The sequence below is a fragment of the Dunckerocampus dactyliophorus genome, chromosome 19 (genome assembly GCF_027744805.1).
Source record: "Dunckerocampus dactyliophorus isolate RoL2022-P2 chromosome 19, RoL_Ddac_1.1, whole genome shotgun sequence".
NCBI classification, from domain to species: Eukaryota; Metazoa; Chordata; class Actinopteri; order Syngnathiformes; family Syngnathidae; genus Dunckerocampus; species Dunckerocampus dactyliophorus.
Window position 1 is genome coordinate 5,775,233 of NC_072837.1, and position 25,474 is coordinate 5,800,706.

Consider the following 25,474-nt stretch of genomic DNA (forward strand, 5'->3'; position numbering starts at 1 on the left):
ACACCATGTTGGTTCCGCTTTAAGCTGCTTTTAAACCAAACAAGCCTTATAATTTCAACCTTACAAACATCACCGTATCTAAAGGTCTACATCCATGTTCCTGGTAAGAAAATGAGATTTGATGGATTGCTGATAAATATGCTGATGCAACCTAAAACTCTAGAAATTATGGAAAAGGCATTGGATCACCATTAGGGGTGTACCAACCCAATATTGATATCGGGCCGACATCAGCAAAACCGAACATGGGATTATATCGGCCTGCAACTAAAATCTCTGATATTGCTAGTCCGATACAAGCAGTCGATTTCAGACTACGCCCCTGCACGTGTGTCCAGCAGCGGCCGGAGAGAATCCACGTGATCATCACAACCACGGGTGTGCTAATTGGTGTTAAGCATGGAGGGGTGATGTCGACCGTGTGTATTTTTCGTTTAAAGTTCCTAATAAGAGGTTGCAACACTTGTCAAGCACGAGATTCCCGTGGCGGCAAACAACCACGGAAGTTCAACCAAACTCATCCCGCATTTGAAGCAGCGTACACGGGAAGCTCCCACGGGACAACAAGAAGTCGTTAGCTCGAACAGAAAAGATGACCAGCCCCTGTCCGTGGTGAGTAATGTCGGGTTTAAAAGCTTAATTGACCTCCTCGAACCTCGCTATGTTATGCCTCGCCGTCACTACATTGTGGATAAAACTGTACCCTGGCCGAGATGCCCATATAAGTGCTTGTGGTTTGAATTTACCTTAGTTTTGCTTTTTAACTGGCCTTCGTCACATGACGTAGATGTAAAGTGATGATGGCTATCGATTATTAATGATATAGCAAATCTGCCAAATCCCCGTTCCTTCGGGCACAACATTCATAATATTAAATAAATTGAAGTATATCACTTACTGATATTAGTAGAATTAATTATGTATGTATGGTAAGATGTACAAAAGGCACAACTAGAAACTAATTGACCCTGTTTATTGCACATGATGGTGGTTTACTACCGTTATCATTTTCTTCTAGTTAATAATTGCTGTTTTTAATGTGATGAAATGTACAGCTTCCATGTCTGCAGTTTGTTGGCAGAGCTTTAAGCTTTATTTTAGGATGTGTAGCAAAGCCTGCTTTATGGTGAGCTTATACATGGGGGGCGGGCTCATCTAGCTAGGGGCGGGTCAGATGTTGTACCATGTCCGCGACGAAGGAGGCTTTTTTTTTTCCCCTTCTTGAAATCATAAAAAGCCTGAATTTCAAAAGCGAGCGTTTGAGCACCTCCTCTCTCAAAGGTGAAGGAGATGAAAGGTTTTTCTCACCTTTTGGTGCTCTTAAACAAGCTCGAGGGGCACCTGTTCCTGTTCGAACATCATTGAAGTCAATTTGGCACAATTGGGGACCTTAAAGTTTTTTTTTTTTTTATTGAATAGTACTGCCATATCTCCCTGTCCTTTTTCTGCTTTGTGGGGCAGCTTCCGCATGTTGTGAAGGAAACACAAATATGTTAATTGTTGCCTATGAATTCTGCCTGACAACTCTTGTAGTGCGTTGCTGCTGCCAAAGAAACTGCAAGTAAAGTATAGACTACAGTATGTATCCTCCCTAACAACACTATGTGTTGTTGTGCTTGGAGTAGATGGCAAGTGAGTGTGTTAAGTGTCAGTGAGGTTTAAAAGTAGTATGTTGTGAATAATTCACTCACAGCATCAGATTTTGGAGGTACAGGAGGCGGAGCAGCCACTGTGGTCACCATGGTACCAAGGGAACCATCCAGCGAGGAGGACGAATGGAAGGAAATAAGGTTTGGCTCCTTTCCTAGGCCCTCTGCGTTCTGATTGGTCCAAAGTTCCTCATAGGGGATTTCCTCACCGGTCCTCATTTCATCCTCGGTCCACTCAGGAGTCACGTACTCCCGTTCCTCGCCTGGCCCCTCCCCCAGCTGGACCCCAAGAGAGTCTCTACAGCGGTGTGATAGGCTGTCCGAAACCCCGCCCCCGTATCCGCACATTGACAGCTGCTGCAGCGCCGGCGCCAAAGAGTCCTGCGCCGTCACACACATGCGCGAGCGCCGCGGGCTGACACACTCCTCCGTCATGCACTCCAACTCCGGACGGGTTTCCCTCACGGCGCGGGAGTAGGCGTCTGTGTCGAAGGCGTATCGCAAAAGGAGGCTCTCCAGCGCCGCCGTGTGCACGGAGGCCTCGGCCACGTTGAAGCGGGGCATGCAGCGTAGCAGCAGGAAGTGAGAGGGCGACACTTCCTGTCGGCGGAGGACCATGCAGAGTACCACCGTCTTGCTCACGATGTTGAGCAGCTTGTAGCGGTGGCCTTCTCGTACGGCGTGGCGGTCGTATAGGTTTCGCGGAGGGCGTGACGGCACAGACACGTTGACGGGGAGGCGGACCCTCTCAATGATGCTGCGTACTGTATGCTCTCCACCCAGCATGCCTTGCTCCAACAGCGAGCGTGTGCAAAAGCGTCCACGGCAGGCAAAAGGCAGGCTGACGCTCTGATTGGTGCGATGGTTCATGCACACCAGACAGGGAGTTTTACCTGCAACACAACAAAAACAAGGATGCAATCTGCAACTTAAAGATGCCTCACAGCCACCACGTTCTGCATTTGAAACTCTGTTTGGTTGTCATGCTTGTACGGTAAGTCCCACAGTCCAAGAACAGGCATGTTGCGTTAATTGGAGACTCTAAATCAGAGGTGTCCAAAGTGCGGCCTGGCGGCTACATTACAGTAAAAATAGAATAATAAGAAAACAAAAAAAATTGAAAAATCTCTAGTAATTTTAACTTTCAAAATAGTAGAAATAACAATATAATAATAATCTGAAGAAAAAGGTCATTTTAGTAGCAGTTGAACTATTAAAGAAAGATGTTATATTTTTAAAGTCAAGAGGGTTCACTCTGTGCATCTGTCTCTACACCTGGGCGTGCTGATTCTGTAGTGTAACCTCCTGTCAGTCATTCAGTCTCTTTGTCCCCGTGGGGAGAGGCGGGGCACTAACAAGTGTGCATTTGCTACCTGTGTGTCGTGTGCAACTTAATGGAATACTTTCTTGCTGCCTGCTGTGTATAAAACACGGTGTGATGTCAGCTTCAGCCTGTTTGCGCAGCGTCATTTTGTGACATGAAAACGTTGTACAAAGACAATGAACTAAATGGCACAAAACGATGGAACCTACGTTTCAGCTGCCGCGATTCCCGGCGTGTAACACCTCAATGTTACACCAAACGCATTTTGCTGCATGCAAAACATGTACTTTCACCAAACTTCGACAAAACGTAAACAGCGTATTCTACACACAATGTTGGTAAAAGTCCATCAAGGAAGTGTGCGCAAATAAGCTGACTTGCTTTACAAAACATGAAAGTGGTCCTTGCATCCTTTCATTTTTCGGTATGTGGCCCTCACTGGAAAAAGTTTGGACACCCCTGCTCTAAATGTGCCATAAGTGACTGCTTGTTTGTGTACTGTATACATGTATCGCACCCAAATGATGTGTACTGTATACATGTATCGCACCCAAATGATGTGTACTGTATACATGTATCGCACCCAAATGATGTGTACTGTATACATGTATCGCACCCAAATGATGTGTACTGTATACATGTATCGCACCCAAATGAGGACATGAGTGTAGAAAATGAATGGATGGATTTCTTACTGCGGGGGGTCTTTCCCAGGCGTCTCAAGAGTGCGCTCAGTCCTGTCTTTTCCTTAGTAGGCGTGGCACATAGCAGCTCGGCCTTCCCCATGAGTGACAGCTCATCTCCTGCCTGCAGAGTGAAGCTGTAGGGCTCGCTGTCCTCGCTGAACTCCCCTGAGACCACCTGTACAATTGCACACGTGACACAGTAGAGGACATTGGGAATTGGAAGTTGTAATACGATACAATCACTGGCTTCTTCATCAAGTAGACACAGCGAGATCCGGTACAAGAACCGTTTGCGGTTACAAGGCTGTAATGATGCGAGCGGTAGGATGTGGCTACATGGCGGACTTTTAGTACTCCGCAGTGAACAACCACAATCATTTCTATCACTTATCCTGGCAAGGGTCACGGGTGAGCTGGAGCCTACCCCACCTGGCTTTGGGTGGGTGGTAGGGGGACACTAGGTGGCAGAAGGTGTACAGTTTCTCATTCAGCTGTCTAACCCAGGGGTGTCCAAACTTTTTCCAGTGAGGGCCAATGCTGAAAAGATCTTAATAACCAGTTAAATTAGTAAATAGTTAATAATTTAGTCGATTGGTTGGAATTGTTGATTAATCTACATTTTAAAGCAATTGAGTGAAATTGGGGTGCATTGCTCGGCCACAACCACCAGAGGCACTGTTGTTTCAGTCTTAACTAGTTTGTGCGTTGATCAGCTAAGCGACATCCACACAAGGTGGCATAGTTCTGCTTACTAATGCACTCACACGGAAACAGAAGTTCAGAACATGCAGTATGTAGTCAAATTCCTGTAATGCATGGACCCCAGTGAGAAAGTTGAGGCATACCGTATGCAGGAAGGCGGACGTTTTGCCACGGAGTCCTTGTACCGGATCTCACTTTGCATGACTAACTCATGTTTCAGCCAGTGAGCGTGAATAAAAGTGGATACAGGCCAGCAGTTAAGTGAGAGAGAAGCAACGGGGGGTGGGGGGAATGAACCTTGACGCTGAACGTGACCGTTTCCATGACAAAGACACGGTCGGGGAACACTCCAGCCACCTCCTCCACGCTGGAGAAATACTGGACTGGATCCCTGATGTCTCGGTCTTCATCCAACAACTTGAACTTCCCTGCAGCGACGACAAGAGCAGCACGGATGGTGAAAGAAGGGTTAAGGCGACCTCCGCGGAAGTATGATTGGCACACAAGATTATTGCTATGGCGCTGAGGAGATAAGCGGTGCGAGGAGTGTTTTGTGGCTCCCCCTGCCCGCCCCGTTAGACAGCCAGCATTCTTTCTAACAAAAACACACTGCTTTGGATGACGGGGGCACAAAGACACCTCACTGACCTCTGACCTGGCACCAGCTCTCGAGCCAATCAACAGCCGACGGGGTTGACATGGCAACCAGTAAAGGACCCCCATTCTCACGCAGAGCAGAGACACATCACCATGGAGACACACACACACACACACACACAACTCTCTGCCTTTCTTTCACTTCCTCATCCCCTCCTCCATCTGTAAATCTTTCACCCTCCATGATGGGAAGCAGGCAGCGTTGCAGACGAGTCGCTGTTTGTTTTTCTTTGCTTTGTGCTACTTTTTTCTTCGTAGAACTGAACTAATAAAGCAATCAAATAAAAGGTATTGATGCTGAACTGGTTTGCTTCATTGAAATGCGGCGTGCGTGTAATGCTGAGGACGCCCAAAGGATCTTTCTATTTCTTATGAGAGAGAGAGAACATTTTTTTAGTCTGAGTCTCAGAGCAGAATACCAAAACTCCTGCATCCATCCACCGCCACCCCCCCGACCCCAAGTTTCCATCCAAGCAGCTCCCAGGATAAGACACAGAAGAAAACCAGCAAGCGCTGCTTCCCACACGCCCCCTCGCAGAGTGAAAAGTGACGGACCGAGCATGAAATGACAACAGGGGATTCCACAAAACCAAAACATCTTACGAGGAGGAGGACAGGATGGAAGTAAGCCACTGAAAAAACCTCAAGATGTGCGAGCACATTAAATGTGACGATACCATATCGATAAGACACATGCTTCATAATTAAGTATACTCGTACTTTGATTGCTCTCCTTTCTGTTTTATTTTTTTATTTTAATATATTTTTATTCAATCATTAAAAAAAAAAACAGTTTTATTGGGTTCTCCCAAATTCTCCATCAAAGCAGCAACCGGCTGTAAATGTATGACATTACTGGAAAAACATCTACAGTACATCTAATCGATGAGGTGGAAGTTTTATAACAATTCTTCATTGATTTGTGTTGGTGCGATTTAGACCATTGACTGTGGAGCAAAGCCAGTACTGTAGTTTTCCTACAGTTTACCACTGTACTAATAAGTATACAGCATACAGCGGCTGCCTCCTGATTTGTTCTGCTGTAGAAACGGTATAAACGGTGTTTCCCATAAGAAAATAACATCTTTCCAAATAAGTCCCATTTCTGGTTCTATGCAGAGGTGTCCAAAGTGCGGCCTGGAGGCCATTTGCGACCCACAGCTCAGGTTTTTATCAGCCCGAGACGCATTCTGAAAATACTATACCACATCAAATTCCCAATTGTACAACTTCAGGGGTGTTCTACTTTCGAGGCTCCTCTGGGTCTAAGCTTACTTTGTCCGAACACAGTACGCTTGTTGTTTTGGGAGGGTTACAGTCCCTTCTAATGCATCCTTTGCGCCATTCAGCTTTTCTGTCTTCTTCACCTCATTCATCTCCCATGAAAGAGGGAGGGCAGTGAGGGAGAAAGGGAGAGACTGAGAGGGAGCATCCTGTTGTGTGTCCTCAGGGGGTAACCTATATTACTCTCCTCCTAAGCATATTTGGACTTCCTGTATGAAGTCATCACACAGACATGAGCTCATCACTGCCAGTGGCTTGTGATTCAGCCTGCAGTTCACCTTGGAAGGTAGCCCAAAAGTCATCATACATTAGAATTGTTTGCTGGAGACAAGTCATGTATTTGGGTTTGTAGTAGAGATAGTATATAAATACTACATGGGAATGAGGACATGCAAATAATAAGAGAAAACTTCCAGGAAAGTCCGCTTTTTCTACTTGTTCCAAACACCTCATATGAAGTGAGAGCCAAAAATACAATAACTAAGGAGCTGGACACCTTTTTCTGCTTTTCAGCAGAAAAAATGGCAGTGATTTGTAGAAATGAATCACACATTCCGAATGTACTTGAACTCAGTGGGTGAGTGGCCTTTTATTGTGGCCAGCCTAAGGCACAGCTGTGCGGTACTCGCGCTGTGTAATCGGCATCTTGATATGCCACAGAAGTGCTCACGTACACATTTAGACAAATTTGCAACAATATTTGCCTTTTGTGTTCGTAGAAAAAGTTTTACCGTTCAGCTTATGAAAAATGCGAACAAAAACAAGTGTTGTGTTTCTATTTTTGTTGAGTATATACCGTCGACATGATGCTGTATGTTAGGACATGTCCCCTCAATGAAGGCAGTCAAACGTTTATCTCGAAGGACAATCATCCACTAAAAGTTCTTCCATTCTTCCCAAAAAAAAGGAGCCGGGGAGGCGTCAGTGGTGTGAGGTGACATCAGCGCTCCATCAGTAGAGGAAGCAATGAAGAGGAGGCATAAAGCTCCAGTTACACGGCCAATAATACCACTGACTGCGCCGCCAGTGGGAAGAATGGGATTGTGGACGTGAGCTCCGGTGAGGTCACACGGAGTAGACTCATCCAGCTTGCAGTCAATGAATACGAGTCAGGGAAACTACGACTGTTGCTTGTGTGTCTGGTTCACGGCATCACACAGGAGTCATCACTCCCCTCACATTCCAGCAACCATTTTTATTACAGTGCATCGTCTACTGTAGAAATGACACTCGGTGTAGTCGGTGTACCATTTGTGCAACAGTGTAGCATTGGTATCCGCTGAAAATGATCCCCATGTTTTCGTACATTTCTTTTCTCTTTACATTTTTTTTTGTTTTTTAATAGTAAATTAAATAGAAAGTGGTTTGATGGCGCTATCCGCAGGGGGGGAAGTGTGCTGCAGCTATACATCCTGCAGAGGGCGCTGTCTCAAGTCCATTCACTCATTTTCCAGAAGGAAGATGCTTTGACTAAACTTATGTACAGCAAGTACAACGCTGTATACGGTATGTCTGTACAGTCGTCCCTCTCCACTTCACGGTTCAAACATTGACCCCTCACGCTATTGCGTTTTATTTTCAACAACGTATTCATTAATAAATGATTGCTGTTTGGTGGTGGACTTTGTTTAATTATTAGTAAAAAAAAAAAAAAATGCATACTTAAGCAAATTGTGTGTAATTTTGATCTAAATTAAGCATTTTCAAGCATAAAAATGGCTAAATTAACTAAAATACAAACACATTAGGCATTACAAGACATTGATGAAATAGTACAGTCATCCCTTGTTTATCTCGTTTCATCAGTTCCAGACCGGACCACGGTAAGTGAATTTCAATATTAATAAATTCAATATTTCTGTAGTTAGAGAACCTGTTTATGACTTTCTAAATATGTTTTTTTAACCATTATTAGAGCCATGTAGACATGAAATAACACCCCTATAGTCACCTTGAGGTGCTTTTTATTCTTTACTACTGGCGACGGGGTCACTGCAGGGGCACAAGATATGGCCATGGCTGCATAGCATGCTAGCGAGCTAACTAGTTAGCCTCCAATTTATTTATTCTAAACTTAAAGGGCTAGTTGGGATTTTTTGACATGAAGTTGTAGGACATCCCCCATCAGTAGTGTAGTCCACCAACAGCGACTTACCCCCCACTAAGTCCTGTTCTGTTGACGAAGACGCTCGCATCTACTTCGGCAACGAAGTGCCGCGGCCATCTTGTTTACGTGTTAAAGTAGTGGCAGCTAAAATGTCATCAAAAGTGACATGCATGTACACGCATTACGCCTTTGGCGTTTGTTACTGATAGCTCCACAAAGAGGTTTGCTGCAATATGTTCGCTCATAAACACATAATGGCTTTGTCTGTGAATTAAGCTTGCTGTTCCAACGCCATACAGTAGATGGCATCGTAACTCTGCCTCTTAAAACACTGTTTCATAGGCTCGAGGTCAGGGTTCTGTGCAGGTTCTCCAACAACAAACTGATCCAAGCACTCCTTTAAGAACCTGTCCGTATGTACTCACCAGGTAGGTGTGCACGCGTGCGTGCGTGTGTGTGTGCGTGTGTAACGGATGCCAGCCTGTGAGGCTGTGCAAGTGTACGTTGGTAAACCTCACTCCCTCTGCCTTGAGAGCTGCGCTGAACACGCGGTCGACAGTCCGGGCTTTTGGCCGTGTGGTCAGCTCTCGCCTCCCATTGCGAAGGTCCTGTGTTCGAGCCCCGGTGCGGGCGGTGCCAAATCGGGCGGGTTACATGTGTACTCTCACCTTGGTACTGTAGGGGGATGTCAATCTTGGGTCCAATGACGTAGTGTCCTTCTTCTAAGCTATGAGCCGTCACAGTAGTCCACTGACGACAGGAGTGAAGCAGAACCACATCCTCCTCTGATAGACCCTCAACACATTCTCCTTAGAAACACAAAGTGTACACAAACGCACATCAGCAATACAAACACTGAAACATCCACACAGGATGAGTAGTCAGTAGGTAATTACTGACATCAGTGATGGCTCACCATGCCTATCACACACAACACACACACAGCTCTGCAATAGGGCCATCATGGAGCACAGTGGTTCATTTGAGCCACGCGCACGCACGTACACATACTGTAGGCCCAATATGAAGTATAACATGACACCCTGACTTTCACACCAGTTGCCTCCTGAAAACTGAGTTTCATTTCATTTTAATTCATTTTCAGCAAGTTGATGGTAAATATACGTGTATTTGTACAATTATTTCATGCATAGGCCTCTAACGTAATTGGATTTTAATTTTTTTTTTTAAGTACCACTAGAGGGAGCCCCGTCTCAAAATGAATGGAATCATACGAGTATGAAAAATCGGAATTTTACAACAAAAAGTTGTTTTTAAAACAAAATTGCGAGCTGGTCTGTCTGTGCATATGATAAACTATCATACTTAATATTTGTGTAGGATGGCTGAGCAAACAATCAGCGGAGGCAATCTGCATACATTTTGGGCGCGCGCTTTTCTCTCCGCCGCTAAATTGGAGACGTTCCCTCCTCGTTCCTTAGTATTCCGCACATCCACCGACACATCGCATCATTTACATATGAAAAGAATTGAGCAGCACTTTAGCAGCACAACAGACACTTTGTGGCTTTCCGGGCAGCTCCGGACCAGAACAACTTGGACAGAACGCTCAGCAAAAACCCTTTCCCAAAGTCAAGCCCCCACCCCCCCGCCCGCGTGGAGGTGACATATTCACTTTGGCAACCAGCGACACAAATACAAGAAACATGATGATGACTTAAATACTTTTTGTCTAAAATGGAAGAACAACTTACATGTGAAGAATCAACCAAACTAATAACGGAAGCGGATTGCTATCCTTTTCACAATAAGAGCTCCAGCTTGTTTGGCAGTGATACTTCATTGAAAAAGACATTTTGCAACTTGAAATAAGCACTTTGTGGCCTTGGGGGAGGTATATGCTCTAGTTAAAAAACCTTTTTATGGATAATATTCTACAACAGTACTTTCAACTGGCGGCCCGCAGGAATGACAGCGCAGTTCAAAACTAATAACAAGAGAACACTGTCATATAGAGGATCTTTGACTGACATTTTTGGTATTCTATTCTTGAAAACAGCAGAGCATTTTTGGTGTATAGACCATCTTTGACTTGGGTTTTTGCAGTATGTCCTCTAAAAAACAACAATGTGATGCTGTCATACAGAGGATCTTTGACTAGTGTTTTTGCAGTAAAGCACTCTTGTCATATAAATGACCTTTGACCAGCAGTTTTAGCAGTGGGTTCATAAAAACAGCAGAGTCGTTCTGTCATATAGAGGATCTTTGACTAGCATTTTTTTTTTTTTGCAGTCTGTTAGGAATAGCAGTGTTCCTGTCTTATATACAGTATATAGAGGATCTTTGACAAACATTTTTGGTAATGGGTTTCTGAAAACAGCAGAGCAGTTTTGGAATATAGGGGATCTTTGACTAGTGTTTTTGCAGTAGCGCACTCTTGTCATATAAACGACCGCTGACCAGAGTTTTTAGCAGTGGGTTCTTAATAACAGCACAGTCATCAGTCACAGACCATCTTTGCAGCATAAGCTTAAAAACAGCGTGGTCCTGTTGTATAGACTATTTGTGACAGGTGCAGTAGGTTGTTAAAAATAGCAGAGTGCTCCTGGCATATGCGTAGAAGATCTTTGACTAACATTTCTGGTCATTAAAAACAGCAAATCAGTTCTAGCATACAGAAAATGTTGATCTAGCGGTTTTTGCAGTGGATTTTAAAGCAGCAGTCATATAGAGGAACTTTTTTTTAAAGTAGTTTCTAAAAAACATATTGCTCCTGTTATTTAAAGGATCTTTGACTGGAGTTGTTGCAGCCTGTACTGAAAAACCACAATGTGATCATGTCAAATCGAGGATCTTTGACTTGTGTTTTTGCAGTAGATCCTTAAACAGCAGAGCAGTTCTGGCATGTAGAAAATCTTTGACTAGTCTTTTTTTTAGTGGGTTCTTAAAAACAGCAGAGTGACCCTGTGATATAACAGAGCTTTGACATCTTTGGTGGGATAACAATTTGAAGGTATGCATTGACATTACGTACAAAATAAAAATAATATTAAGGGGTTTTCCCAGATCCTTAGCTTCCTGAAAATGTGGCCAAAACAATTCGTTGAATAACCTCGTTATAAAACGTAAAAAAAAAAAAAATTGTCATTCACAATTAACATTTTATTGTGAAGGTCCATACCGGAAACAGGAAACATTTCTCGCAATCTGGTGCAATTAAAAACGAGAGTTTTTAAATACCTCGCTTGAAATTTTACTTGTTTTTCCAACTCGCCGTCCAAACTACCCGGTTTTACGCGTTTCATCGTCCGTGACATATCACAAGTTTTATCACCACGATACAGGGCTTGAATTGTTCTTCTTAGACGAGGAGCAAGTGTTCGTTAGCCAACAGTTGTCGGAAGACGGTCAAAGTTGTAAGAGCCGTGGAGGTAAGGGCGTTCCTGTGTGTGTCTTACCGTGGGCCAGGCGGACCAAAGTGGGCAGACGGAACTTGCTGACCACCGCGTCCAACGGCAGCGCTAACGGGCTCCAGGAGATCTCCGACAGGCTCGCCGACAACTTCTCCATCCTCCCGGGTCATCACTGTGCCGGAGATGAGGAGGAGGAGGGTGAAGATGATGGTGGCGGTGCTTGTTTGGTTGAAGGTGAGTATGATTGAGGTGGAGGTGTTGGTGGAGTAGTAAGCTTTAAGACTTTCGCCATGTTTGAATGGAGGAGAGAAGGATCAGCAGGAGTGTGCGCGCCTGTGGAGGGAGGGCTTTAACATTCCCCCCTCCTCCGCTCCCTGTACGTGCACGTGAACTACAAGTAGCGCCCCCCCCCCAAAAAAAACTCACTTTAGAATAACCACAACACGAACGAATCATCCCACATGCTTGATATTGAGCCACAACATTAGGTACACCTGCACAAGCCAATGGTATTGAAGTACTCCACCAGATGGCACTGTTTGTCTCGCTTTCAAATACAATTTTATATTTCATACAGAGCGGTGATTAATAGTGATTCTCTTTATAGGATGAATTTTAGCTTGTGCAGTCTATATATATATTTTCCAAGCAATTTGAATTGCCATTACTGAATGAATATAGGCGAAATGTACCGGAAGTTATTGAATTTTAAAACATTTAATTAAAAAAAAGACACATTTGTTGCTCACAACAAAAAATGTCTCATGAAAATGCCACATTTTGTAAATAAACTAATGAAATCGTTTGTTAGTATTTTAATTGGGACTACTGCTTGTTATTTTCAATTAATTGTCCACGAGATGGCATTATTTTCCCCATCCAAAGCATACGTCAAAATGTGCATCTCTATTGATGTTACTTCTAAGGGTGTATGTTTTAAAAAAGGGTATTTTTATCGCAGTTTTTTGGAGACGCTGACACTTTTTTCCCAGAAGATCCAAAAGAGTTTTTGTTTTAAACCTGACACTGAAGGATGAGTATCAATAAAAGAAAACCAACGTTGCTGCCGATCATTGACCCATCTCAGCGCCTAATACGAAAATGTTATTGAATTTGAAGGTTCATCGAACAGTAGCCTTGTTTACCATTTACAGTAATGTATATGAACTGTATGTATATGTAATGTCCAATAGTCAATGTGGTGGTTCTGCTAAGGCATTTGTGACATAACATCGGTACCATTGGGAGGAAGACGCAATGTCAGAAAAGCGCCTACACAGCAGACCAGTGAGTGACTCATCCTGACAAGACCAATTATCTCAGAGAGTCCTGCTACCGTGGGTAAGTAAGATCTACATACTGTACACACCAGCCGCTTGATTAGGTACACGGGCTAGTAATGATGCTCACAGCCATGCAGTACTTCAACAAAACAATACTGCGGGGAAACGGCACACGTGAGCTTCATGTCGTAATTACGCTTATGCTGCTGTATTAAATATGTGGCAAAGCACACACTATTGTTTGGCATCGTCAGGAGCTTGTGGGGTTTGTAGCTTTGTTGGAACATCTGTGTGGCTTCCGCCACATTCCAAAATTATGCATGGTAGGTTAATTGGAGACTCTACATTGACTATGAATTAATACAGAATGTCCATGAATGTGAGTGTGAACGGTTGTCTATATGTGCCCTGCAATTGGTTGGCAACCGGTCCAGGGTGTACCCCGCTGGGATATGCTCCAGCATACCCGCGGCACTAGCGAGGACACGCGGTATCGAAAATGGATGGATATATCAACAAAAAATGGGGAATCTTGGGCCCCACACAGGTGACAATTTAATTCATAAACAATGAAACTTGGTTGACAATTTTATTAATTCCATATTAACAAGATGTCCGTGAATCGGGAATGGGCGGTCAGATTTACAGCAGGTGGGGTTGGTCAGTGGGCTTTCAAACCTAATGAGCTGGCTCTGCAAAAAGAAAACACTCATTTAGGACAACTTGGCTTAAAAAAAAAAAGAAAAAAAAAAGTCTATGCAATATTTGCTCAGAAAAAAATTATTTATTTTAGTGACATGACATCTAGAGGAAAAGATATGCAACTGCAAACTCCACAAAACAACCTCATTCAATTCCAAAATGCATTATTTACATTGGCCATAGCAAGCATGGGTTACTACTCTGTAAAATGATTACTACTATTAAAAAACAATACTGTCATAAATAAAGATAAGTGATGTTTACTTACTGGCCTTCACAGCCTTCTTGCCTGGAATGAGGACAGAAAACACATTGTTATCACTAACATCATTTTCCATTAATCCACATGCCTTTTAGAAATATGATTTGTTTGGATTGCTGGCATTTCACCCTCAAAATCTTGCGCAAAAGGAAAGATGTCTATTGACCTATCAAATCCTCAACTCACCTCCATAGGAGATCTTGTAGTAGAGGATAGTCATGATGCCAAGGCCCACCCACATCTCCGGATATGCCTTGGTGTAGTATGGGCCCAACTTGGACCACCAATTTGCCAACATGCGTCCGGCCATCTGTGGGAAGAAGCAAAATCAGAAATCAATATTCACAATTCATTCACTTGCTTCTGCTCGTTAGCCTAAAAGCTGAAAGAACTGAGGAACTACAATCATTTTAATATCTGCAGTGGAAAGTGACACAGCTAACACATTATATTGTTGCACCCATTATGCTAGCATGACCCTCAGCTGTGTAAATGTTACTTAAATGTTGCACACACGTGCTTGTCAGTCCCTTAAGGCTTAACACCCTAAAGTTACAGTGGGTGTATTGTAGAGCGCAATGAGCTGTGTGTGGGAAATTTCAAGTCTTTTATGACTTATGGGGAAAAACACCACTGGCAAAGACAACAAGGGTTCAAGTTTTGCCTCTGTCAAATGCTCAATCACTTGAATACTATTTGTAGTTTATTGTGACAAAGTTAAACTATTGCTGCACCCTAAATGCTAGCATGACCCTCTTTTGTATAGGCTGGCAAATTATTTGATTGATTGTAATTGATCACGAGTATGGTATGTCCAACCTAGCGAATGCTAAACTAGCTTAGCTATATGTTAGCTAGCTTAAGCGTACACATGCGTGTAGCAAGCACTACATGGTTAAATATACTTCCACTTCCTAGAGACTGTGAAGTGCAAGGTCAGTATATGACAAAAATCATTTAAAATGTGTAGACATTACCTTTGTGTTTCTCACGCAGGAGAGAGAAGGTCAAGCTAGCACCAGTCAGTCGCCCGATGTCAAAGTCGTGGTGGAGAAGCTTCTTCTACGCTAAATGATGCGGTTTTCCTCTTGAGCGCCACCGAATGGAATGATATGGTACCACACTTGCTTTAGGCATTCTTAATCCTGTGCTTACTCTTGGGTTGACATTTCTGAATTTGTAGTATTATTAATGGTAGAATCATCACAATAAAAACACGAAATATTACATTTTTATTTTGAATTAATATAGTGAATAATAAATGACAATGATAATACTGAGAGAGGATATGTTTGTTTTTAATTAGCAATTGTTTCTCTGTAACCCTACACTAATCTGATGAAATGCTTGACTGACCCTGACCTTCAACCTAGTGGACATTTCTTTACACAGCAGGGGATAGAAACTTCGCCGCAGGGGAGCAACTACCATGCTGGCCTGGTTCAAGCCAAGCAAAAACCTCCATCAGAAAACAAGCAGAATCAGGTTCGAACATGTCGTATTATATCAGGTTTGTGACATGGTGAATTCTCAATCAGCCAGGGCAGGATCTGTCGTACGAGATGAAAGACCACCTACAGACTGTAATCATGGCCCAGCAGCAGCTACTACTACAGAACTTGCAGGTAGAATCAAATCACAAAACTCCCTTTGCAGGTAGAAACAAATAGTAGTATTAAAAATGTTATATTATTTAGTCATGAGACTTTAGCTCAATGGGTATCATTCTATTTTTGGATTTTGTAAGTAAGTGAATTTATCAGCTGATCTTAAATCTAGCATCGTCAGATAAGTAGCTTTTGGGTAAATTGATGTTTCCACAAAGTTTTTTAATATGAAAAACATTTTAAAAATATGACTTTTGTTATTGTAACATTGAAAATCCCTTAAAAAAGACTGGAGACCCAGAATTAGTCATCTATTTCACATTCAAACGTTCCATTAATCAAAAAACAATTTTATGAGTGTTATTTAAAAGTCGTCCCTTGATACATCCCGGTTCCAACATCGCTCCCTCGCTCTATCGCGGTTTCTGAAAAAATACTTAAATAAATGATCGCTGTTTTGTGGTTGACAATGGCCTATTATTAGTCCACAAATATTGAAAGACAAGGTACATGCAGTATTCTGGTCACTACTAGGTGTCAGTAATGCTACATTGATGAGACATTGGCTTAGATTACTTTACCTTAGCACTGCATGGAGTCATCCATGGCATGTCTGACATGATAGAGTGGGGAAAAAAAGTTCTCCTCCCATTCCATGTGGAAGTGGTACATTTTTGGCTTCTTACTTTGTCGTTCTTCCTGACTTCACTAGTTAGGTCAGTAGCTTGCTACATGCTATGAGCGGGTGCTGCCTCTTATGTCCCCGCCGTGATCTCGTAGCATGCGTATTTGTGTTGCGCAATGTGGCATAAACAAAGAATAATAGGAGTGTAAAGGTGACTACAGGGGTGTTATTTCATGTTTACAGGGCTGTAATCATGGTAAAAAAATATTTAGGACGGGTTTTCTATACTTTAACTCTGAAAATATTTTTAAAAATTAATATTGAATCCTATTTCGCGAAAATTCACTTACCGTGGTCGGGTCTGGAACCAATTAACCGCGACAAACGAAGGACGACTGTATATGTACTGTATGTATCATTCAGACTGTGCTGTTCCTAACATTATAACATTATAGGTTTGCCATCACACATCTATGCGTTTATCAAGTTCCTTTGCAACAATAATATTGCATATTTAACTGACATTATAAATAACTCTATGTTGCTTACATCACTTACGCTGCTGACCCACACAAGCCACAGCACCATAATGCATACAGCTCTAATCCTCATTTAATTGGATAGGCTGACTGTCCCATCTTTGTTTCTTCACTCCTCCAACTACGTTGCTGCTCTTTAATGTCCCAGACTTCCTTGTCAGGCGTCCAGCTCAACAGGAGAGACAGCATCATGCAAGCAGGAAGTTTTAACCCCATGAAGGTAAGATGTCAATGGGCAAATAATATGCAAAGACTTAATGGTACAGTTCACTGTTGAATTGGTTTTAATTGTTATATACTCTATGAGCTAAGATTAAAATAGGCTCTGGTGATGCCTTATATGGACAAAAGTATTTGGCCAAAGTGTGGAAAAGTCCTACTGTACACTCTTATGACTCTCATCACAGACAATCTGCAGCCAGTGGACATTTCCTCCTTGACTGACTGATATCCAACTTACACGTCTAAACCAGGGCTGAGCAAACTACGGCTCAGGTGCCACATCCGGTCCGCCAGTTGCTTCCGAAGTATTTAATTTCAACTTTTAACATACAAGCTGGCAACATGACTTGCAAGTAGACAGAGCCAGTCAGTTTGAGATAACCTTTTCATGGCTTACATAGCTTTTCACATGCAGGGATCCAGACAACTACCTCACCCGTGGTGCCAAACAAACACAAGTCAGCAAATATGTGACACACAACTTAACGTACCCGCTGCACTGTGTGGGAAGTAAAAAGGAGGGACGTTCACACCCCACCCCTGGTCTAAACCCACTGAAATTGAGCCATTGTCACATTATTTGTGAGTGAATTACATCCATTTTTAATGTTGCAACATCAATTAGTGTGAAAAAGAGTCTGAAATGAGAACAGATCAAAGTGGCGAAGTGAGCCTGAAGCTACATCCTCTTCCTCTCTCTGCAAAGACGTCCATCTTCTCAAGGGACTGGAGTGGGTTCAGTCAGCTGCCCACTCCCTGAATCACTTCCTGGATGCAGCGATGGAAGTCAAGACGGGGATGCCAAAGCAGGAGGTTGTCAGATAAGAGCAGGAGAGACAATCTTGGCCGGAGCTGCAAACTACTTTGGAAGAATATGATGACACTGGTGGCAATTTAGATACAGCCGGAGATGCAGGACAATAAGAGTCCACCAGAACCAAGCCTTTGCAGGAGACGAAACAAGTGGCCTCTTCAGGTCCAAGCACAGCGGCGTCCCCTATGTCGGCGGGAGGAGAATGACACAAGGACACAAACTCAGGAGCCGAGAAGAAGCAGCCAAAGTGAGCAAGAGTGCTTGATCCAGAGGAGAGTGGACTTGATAGGAACTCTCGTTGAGATAAAGATTGCAGCTGAGCAGTTTGGCCCACCTTACCTGCTGTACAGCGTAGGTACGCAAAAATACTACTTTTTGTTCAAAGTTAAATATTATTGAGATGGTTGAAAAAGCAAAAATTGTCTTGTTTTAGCATTTTCCATCTTTTTGTTATTTTGTTTATTTGCATGCAGGAAACGTGCCTTGAAGAGCCTGCAAGGCCAACTTGCTCGTTACGTCTCTGAGCTGCAGCATTCATGTGATACGTCATCTCAAGCTGGAACCACCACAGACAGGCAACACATGGAGTTAGCATCTGTATGGCAAGGGACAACAAAAGCTGTGACTGAACGGTAAAAACGGGTGTGTTTCCCTTTTTGATTTACAGTGTAATGTCACAACTGCTACACAAATGTGTGTTGGGTCAAATGCAGGCTGGAGCAGTGTTGTGTCCTAAAAGAGTTGCTGAGGAGGTTTCAGGTGCTCCGTGGTGAGGTGGATGGGACACTGCAGAAAGCAGAGAGCACCATTCATGAAAAAGTCTCTTATATTGGGAAAGATAACACGCAGCGACTACACATGAAGGTATACGGACACAAAGTTATCAATCAAACTGGGCAAAAGGTCCAAAAATAAGGTAAAAAAGATTGCAATTGATTTGAGTGATTAATTTGACTTTTAATTTACACCTGCACAACAAGTCATATGTTGTATAGAGCAGTGATTCTCAACTGGTGGGTCGTGGAGCCGTTTTCAGTGGGTCACAGGTCTATGCCTGGGCACAAAATAATAATAACATAATGACCCGATGTCTGTGAATGGCGCATGCCATGCTTATGAGCGACTTTGTCGAGCTTGAGCGGGAGGGGAAGGCCATCGAGTGGGGACTTAATGTGCCTTCCGACCGACACACAGCTGCAGATATCTGCTGGAGAAGAGTGCACCATTAAGAGAGGACAGCGTCTCACCGCTGCGGTTCATGTTGTGTTGCAAACAGTCCCTTTTAAAAATAAGATATTTGAGAAGTTTGATTTGAAAAAAAATCCACAATTTGGGTCTCTGCTTGTCACATACTGGGTCCCACGGCCAAACCAGTTGAGAAGCACTGGTATAGAGTACACAATGACTTGGTAATATGGGCATAAGTTACACATATACCACATAAAGACACATAATACAGTGCATGCTGTTCTGGTATACCTAAATCATTGGCTTGTACAAAGTTATTGTTTGTTTTCTCTAAACAAGTTATACTGGAATAAATGTTATGTTGAATGTGTGATTGGGTGATTTTTGCAGGTTCAGGAAACAAAAGCAGAGCTAAGTGGTCTTGAGGACACTTTAAAGGAAATACGCATTATTTGCTGGAAACTTAACATGAATTTACAGCAGATCCCTGAATGCAACCTCAACCCTTTTGAGAGGGAAGCAGATGCTCTCATGGACCACTGGTTAGATGTGAGTTTATTTCATTATTCCCAATTGTCTGTGGTACAGTACGTAGCATTGATTGGAACTAATATTACTGCAGATATCAGAAAGAACTGATTCCCACCTTGAGATCTTACATCTTGGCGTTAGTCTGTGGGACTGGGTGGTGCAGCTGGGGGTGGAGGTAGACAACTGGGCAAAAAACAAGCTTGCACATTTTGCTCCCTCCCCAGAATTCTGCACAGAGGTAGACGTGAAGGCCTTGCAGGTAAAAGTATCTTGTTCACAACTCTCACAGTAGAATTAACCCATTCATACATGGTCTTTGCTTTTTAGAATGAAATTAGGTCTCAAGAGGGGAATATGGAGTGTTTCCACAGAAGAGCTACTGAGGTTGGAGTGCTTCTTCAGAGTACAGAGCCCCCTCTTGAGCTGCAGGTTTGATATGAAACTCTGCTTTACTTTTCCAACACTTTTGGTTTACATGCTCAAGCTGAGCTGATGGTCACATACAGAACCTAATTAACATTTGCACCTACAGTAATACTGTCGAGTCATACAACATGCACATCGAGATGTTTACCACCATAAACGGTTTTCCCAGGTGATGGAGAGCCAGATGAGAAATAAGGTAGAGGAGTTTAAAAATCTTGTCACTGAAGCACTTTCCAGGCAGACTAAAAGACAAACAAATGAGAAGGACTTCTTCCTTGGCCTTAGTGGCTCAGATCCTGCAGAAACTCCAACAAAAGTCGAGGTAAGTGGTTAACCCATTCACTTACATAAAGTGTTGGATCTGTATCGTAATGCTTTGGGATGAACTAGAACAGTGGTTCTCAACTGGTGGGTAGGGACTCAAAAGTGGGTCGCAGGCAGCAAGTCTAAAATGACATTAAAGTATCTAATATACCGTCATTGTTTGATATACCTGTATCTGACTGTTTTTTTGAACAGAAAATTGAGTAATATTTTAGTTGAGACCAGTTGAGAAACCCTGAACTAGAATACAGATTTTTTTCCAAAAATCTTTCAAAAAAGTGGATGCTCTTATGGCTGCAAAAGAGGCATCCAACTTCATACTTTCTTCAGTTTTCACTCCTTGTAGCTGTAATGTGCAGGTGTCCAAATGCATTACTCCCCGATATATGTGCAATGATGTTTGAAAAGAATGAACAGACATCAACATAGTCACAGTATGACTCATTTATTGAGAGGACTGTTCCACCCATGTTACCTGCGATTCACTTTATTTGAGAACTTTTGCTTGTAGAGCCAACGTAAAGCATCAGCAGGACTGGGCTTACTTTAAGAATTGGTTTGGTTTGGTTTGGTTTGGTTTAGTTTATTTGAACATGAAGGTTACAATGGAATACATCTCGTGAATCATTTTTTGACAGTTCCACATGTCCAAAAGGAGTAGGAAGAAGCAAAGCTTATTTAATCCTACCCCCCATCCATTCTACATCTAGTACAGTACATGTAGTTCACTTCCTGGATTCCATGTCATGTTTTCAGTGATAGTCAGGATAACACATAATAGATAACGGTGAGATAACCCTCCCCCCAAAAAAAGAGAGAACATTCATAATAATAATAATGATGACAATACTAAATAAATAAATAAATAAATAAGAACAAAGCTTTTTTTTTTTTTTTTTAAACACAACAAAGAAAATTATAAAAAATAAATAAATAAATAAATAAATAGAAATAAATAAACAAATAAAATTTAATTAAATAAATAAAAAATAAAATAAAATAAAATAAAATAGAAAATAAAAAAATAAATAAAATAAAATAACAAACCTGACAGAACAATCAGGACTCTTCTGCCTTGTATTTGGCAAACATCAACTGCTTGTATTGTTTTTTGAATTTGCTCATCTCTGTACATTGTTTGAGTTCTTTACTCAATCCGTTCCATAATTTAATTCCACACACGGAAATGCTGTGGGTTTTCAGCGTTGTTCTCGCATATAAATGTTTTAGGTTTAATTTTCCTCTAAGATCATATTTCTCCTCTCTGATTGAGAAATACTTGATTAGATTTTTGGGTAACGAGTTATTATTAACTTTATACATTATTCTAGCGGTTTGAAAGTGTACTAAATCTGCGAATTTTAATATCTGTGATTTTAAAAATAAAGGGTTTGTATGTTCTCTATACTTGGCATTATGAATTATCCTCACAGAATTGTACACTAAATATTAATGATCTTTTAGCTTTGGCTTTCTCCTGAAGAGGTGCATGCACCTGCTCAATCTGAAAGTGGAAATGTCCATATTGGCAAATCTGTACATGACAGGGAATTTAGTTGAAAAAAGGCACACATTGTTCCCCCTGCATGTATTGTGCATTTCTCCAACTCATGTAAATTCTGCATTGTTTTAGCAGAACTATTGACACACACTGTATTTATGCTGTTGAATAAGAGCATCTCCTGTATGCTAATTATATTAAATTGTGTCATCTTTGGCATCCAGCAAGAGAAAGAGTTTCAGTATTTCTGGTCTTCATCAGGATCTACATTATGATCTCCAGACACAGGACCTGCGCTCAAAAAGCCCTTTGACTGAGGTGCATGCTGTGTCCTCCATATTGCGTCCAGAAAGCCATCACAGTCTCTACTCAGAGGAGAACTGCCTGTGGGTTAAAGTTCAACAAGACACACGTCAGCAAAAGACACATATGGATGTTCTCCACAGGTAACATATATAAAGTGTATGCAGACAAATGACTGATGCTTGCTTTTCCAAAGCCAGTGATTGTCTTTATGTGCAAAAAATTATAAATTCTGATCACATTGAAATAACCTATATTCATTCAACACAATCAAAATGGCTTGAAAAGAAAAAACAGAATTGTGCAAAAGAGAGTTTACTTAATATAAGTTCCCTGTCATCAGTGCCATTTAAAGCCAATAAAATTCCGATAATTAAAGTTGAGATTAAAAAAAAAGTGTGAACAAGTTCTACTTGTTGACTGAACTTTGTTTTGTTTTTCTGGCTATGATGTCAGTATTAACTACAGGGGCGTGTTAATGTGTGTGTGTGTGTGTGTGTGTGTGTGTGTGTACAGTATTTCCACATGCTCGTGCCTGCATTCACTCTGCATGTGTGTTGCAGGCTGCAGAAAGCAAGTGAGCATTTGGAGCAATGGTCGCATGCTGCTGAGCTAAAAGAAGAAAAAAAGGGACATTTGTGGCTTTTACAAGAGGAAACATATCAGCAAAGGTAATTCTATGGCGTTAAAGTGCTCTACATATGCAAAAAAGTTTTTATTAAATTAATGCATTTTCTTATTTGACTTTCATTGATTCATTCATTCATTTAGGCTGAGCTGTAATTTGAATGTAATGCTTGACTGTACTTGACAGTTTAGCGAGGACACTGTAGTTTTGCTATGTTGTGGTACTGCTTATATTTAGGCAACACAGAATTCTGCATCTACATTTGTAAACTACACTCCCACTCATAAGTTTGGACACACCTTCTTATTCAATAGCGAGTGCGAGGGAATGTGTTGAAACTTTGGACTTTTGCTGTATGGTGTGAAACCAGCCTTTTGTTATTTCTACATAGAAATTCATTCCAACACACCATCCCGGCAGAGAAGACAGGCAAACAGTGGGAACAGTACCACAACTTCACTGTAAGCGTGAGTGAGGTGTGACGTGTCATACAAGGGTGTGTTCGCATTGATCTGTTGTTTTTCTTTTTCATCCCTTATTTGTTTCTACATGCTCATTAAGGAGTGCCCAGTTGTTCCTCATTTTGGAAATGCCAGATTTGCTATGTGTTTTTGGAGCCACACACACTACATTGAATTTCAGTCATTAACGTGGCGGAATAACTCATGTGCACTCATATATTCAAGGGCGAAACACCACTTGAGGAGCTAAGATTCATTGAAAATAATAAGAGCCAGCGAGGGCGCGATGGAGACGACCTGAAACAGGAAATTCAAGACTGCAGTCAGAAAACAAAAGAAAGGTGGAAGGAGGCTCTGCAGCCAGTCAAGCCTTGTCTCAGGTGCGTGAACTGACACATACTGTTTGCTACTAACTGTAGACACCCTTCAAGGCCAGGCAGTCCTCATTTAGATCAGTACTTTTACAATACAGCGGCACATTGGTTAGCGGTGCTGAAACCTCGCGTGTGCAGGTTTGTGTGTTCTCCGTGTGCTCACGCTGGTTTTCTTTGAGTACTCCGGTTTCCTCCCACAGTTGAAAACGTGTGTGTTAAGTCCACTGTAGACTCTAAGGTTACATTTACACAATAACGACCAAGTGTAGTTGGACTCTAAATTATTCAATCACTATTGTAAATTACATTTATTTTCAACACATTTATACAGGTGGCTGTTGCAAGCTACTGCAAGTTGATCAACTTGAATACTGTTGAGAGCAACTGTAAAAACAGGAAAGACAACAACGTTGCAAAAAGCAATCATTGTTAACACAGTCTCAAAAAAATCAAAACCATTGCAAACAGTGTAAAATGCTTGCAGGCCAATAGGTGGCGATGACACTATAACATGCACATGCACTCAACTGCTTGTCTTCCCAGCTTACTTGCACATGCCTCTACTGAACACTTTTTTCAGTGTTTCAGTACCATTTTCTTAAAGGTTTTTTTTTTTTTTTTTTTAACACAACATTCATTTAAAACACCCAAAACCTCTTAAAATCCGATTTTAGTTAAAAACCGGTGATCAGTCTCTGGCAGTCAGGGTTTGCCACAGGTCTGCAATCAACCTGTGGCTTTGGGTTGCACAGGGGAGGACTCAGTGTTTGTGTGTGGACGGGTAAAACAGAGCTTTTTGGTTTGTCACAAGAATTTGCAACATTATCTGATGGGTTTAACCATATTTAACAACACAACATTAGGTTGTTGACTTACAACTGCTTACAGCTGACTTAAATACAGCTTTCATTTTGCTCAGCGGTAGACACATGGACAATTAAAAAAAAAACATTTGTGATGTTCTCTGGTCTCCATGTAAGTGGAATAAAATTATATTCACATCTTTGTAAACCTACTATCTCATTTTATTGATGAACAGATGCACGACCAAGTCAGATTTGGTATGTACATACATACAGTCACGCAAAAAATATTGGTATGCCAAAGATGCCATTGTTTTTGGCCGTGGCTGTATAAATTAGGTTGATTTGGTTGTATTTCATACAGGCATGGCCAAAAACATTGGCATATTTTGCATGCCAATATTTTTGGCCATGAATGTATGGAGATGTGATAAGAAGCAGTTACGATGCCATCTACTGTATGGAGTTGTAAGAACAAGCTGCACAGACAGTCCCATTATAATGTGTTTATGAGCCAGGCAAACAGGAAGTGCCAAGTCTAAAAAATAAAATCAAAATCTATCTGTGGTAGTCCAAATGTTCAGTGTGTGTGTGTGCATATTTTCTTCTTAAATTTGAACAATATAATGATAATATTGTGATAATTTAGTTCACAACAATATTCATACCACAAGTTTATCGGGATAATGGTTAGGGTGCAAAAATAAAATCTGGAAAAAATCTTTATCTGGATCTGCATCAATCTGTAGATTAATTGATGGATTCAATAAAAGAAATGAAGTAACAAGTAAACTAACAGCGAGGAATTAAAATCATTTGGAAACGTAATCTAACCTTTGCCTTATTTTACCTGCTGATTGTGCAGCGCTACTCAAGCTGACCTCTTGTCATTGCAAGTAGCCAGAGGTACCACGAGACCTGGACACGGCTTCTTTCTGGCCCGCCAAGTCCGGTGTGAGCTGCACTTGAGTCTCAGCAGTGTACCTAAACGGGAGAAATCACTGCCTGGTCCACCTGAAAGTAAACTAAAATGGACTGAAGCATCCTGCCACTCATCTCCCATGGATAATCTTCAGGTAACGTCTTCATTGTGAATGA

General features: G+C 41.9%; 4 protein-coding genes across 14 annotated transcripts in view; 2 read left to right on the plus strand and 2 right to left on the minus strand.

The window, feature by feature from the left end:
- The window catches only part of gareml (GRB2 associated, regulator of MAPK1-like), a 15,715-nt gene extending 3,594 nt beyond the window's left edge, over positions 1 to 12,121 (minus strand). Inside the window, exons 1-5 of one of the 2 annotated variants that reach the window (XM_054762459.1) lie at positions 11,829 to 12,121; positions 9,078 to 9,218; positions 4,659 to 4,789; positions 3,669 to 3,834; positions 1,692 to 2,542 (exon numbers count right to left, since the gene is read on the minus strand). In XM_054762459.1, the coding sequence (XP_054618434.1) occupies positions 1,692 to 2,542; positions 3,669 to 3,834; positions 4,659 to 4,789; positions 9,078 to 9,218; positions 11,829 to 11,940 (1,401 nt within the window). In that variant the 5' untranslated portion in view covers positions 11,941 to 12,121. Of the gene's footprint in view, positions 1 to 1,691; positions 2,543 to 3,668; positions 3,835 to 4,658; positions 5,426 to 9,077; positions 9,219 to 11,828 lie in introns of those variants that run through there. The other variant, XM_054762458.1, reaches the window with a different exon arrangement.
- Positions 11,575 to 25,421, plus strand: LOC129172568 (nesprin-2-like). Of its 2 annotated transcripts, none has more exons than XR_008567035.1 (15): positions 11,575 to 15,655; positions 16,950 to 17,021; positions 17,209 to 17,328; positions 17,439 to 17,605; positions 17,730 to 18,192; positions 18,311 to 18,469; positions 18,551 to 18,701; positions 19,416 to 19,574; positions 19,648 to 19,815; positions 19,884 to 19,985; positions 20,152 to 20,304; positions 22,069 to 22,253; positions 22,674 to 22,781; positions 23,425 to 23,579; positions 25,277 to 25,421. XR_008567035.1 is itself a non-coding variant. In XM_054762463.1 (15 exons), exons 6-14 carry the CDS (start codon positions 18,420 to 18,422, stop codon positions 23,218 to 23,220), a joined length of 1,167 nt encoding a protein of 388 aa, XP_054618438.1. In that variant the 5' UTR covers positions 11,575 to 15,655; positions 16,950 to 17,021; positions 17,209 to 17,328; positions 17,439 to 17,605; positions 17,730 to 18,192; positions 18,311 to 18,419; the 3' UTR covers positions 23,221 to 23,234; positions 23,425 to 23,569. The 2 variants fall into 2 exon arrangements, 1 of the variants encoding a protein (XP_054618438.1); XM_054762463.1 differs by lacking the exon at positions 25,277 to 25,421 and adding an exon at positions 23,130 to 23,234 and having other exon boundaries at positions 23,425 to 23,569.
- atp5mj (ATP synthase membrane subunit j) lies at positions 13,643 to 15,125 on the minus strand. Its single transcript, XM_054762464.1, has 4 exons — positions 15,008 to 15,125; positions 14,217 to 14,340; positions 14,037 to 14,057; positions 13,643 to 13,758 (listed from the first exon to the last, which is right to left on the minus strand). The coding sequence occupies exons 2-4, from the start codon at positions 14,338 to 14,340 to the stop codon at positions 13,745 to 13,747; spliced, it is 159 nt and encodes a 52-aa protein (XP_054618439.1). The 5' UTR covers positions 15,008 to 15,125; the 3' UTR covers positions 13,643 to 13,744.
- Positions 25,295 to 25,474, plus strand: part of LOC129172564 (nesprin-2) — a 60,249-nt gene continuing 60,069 nt past the window's right edge. For all 9 annotated transcript variants that reach the window (XM_054762456.1, XM_054762447.1, XM_054762448.1 and 6 more), the window contains exon 1: positions 25,295 to 25,452. In XM_054762456.1, coding sequence (XP_054618431.1) covers positions 25,438 to 25,452 — 15 coding nt within the window. In that variant the 5' untranslated portion in view covers positions 25,295 to 25,437. The remainder of the gene's footprint in view (positions 25,453 to 25,474) is intronic.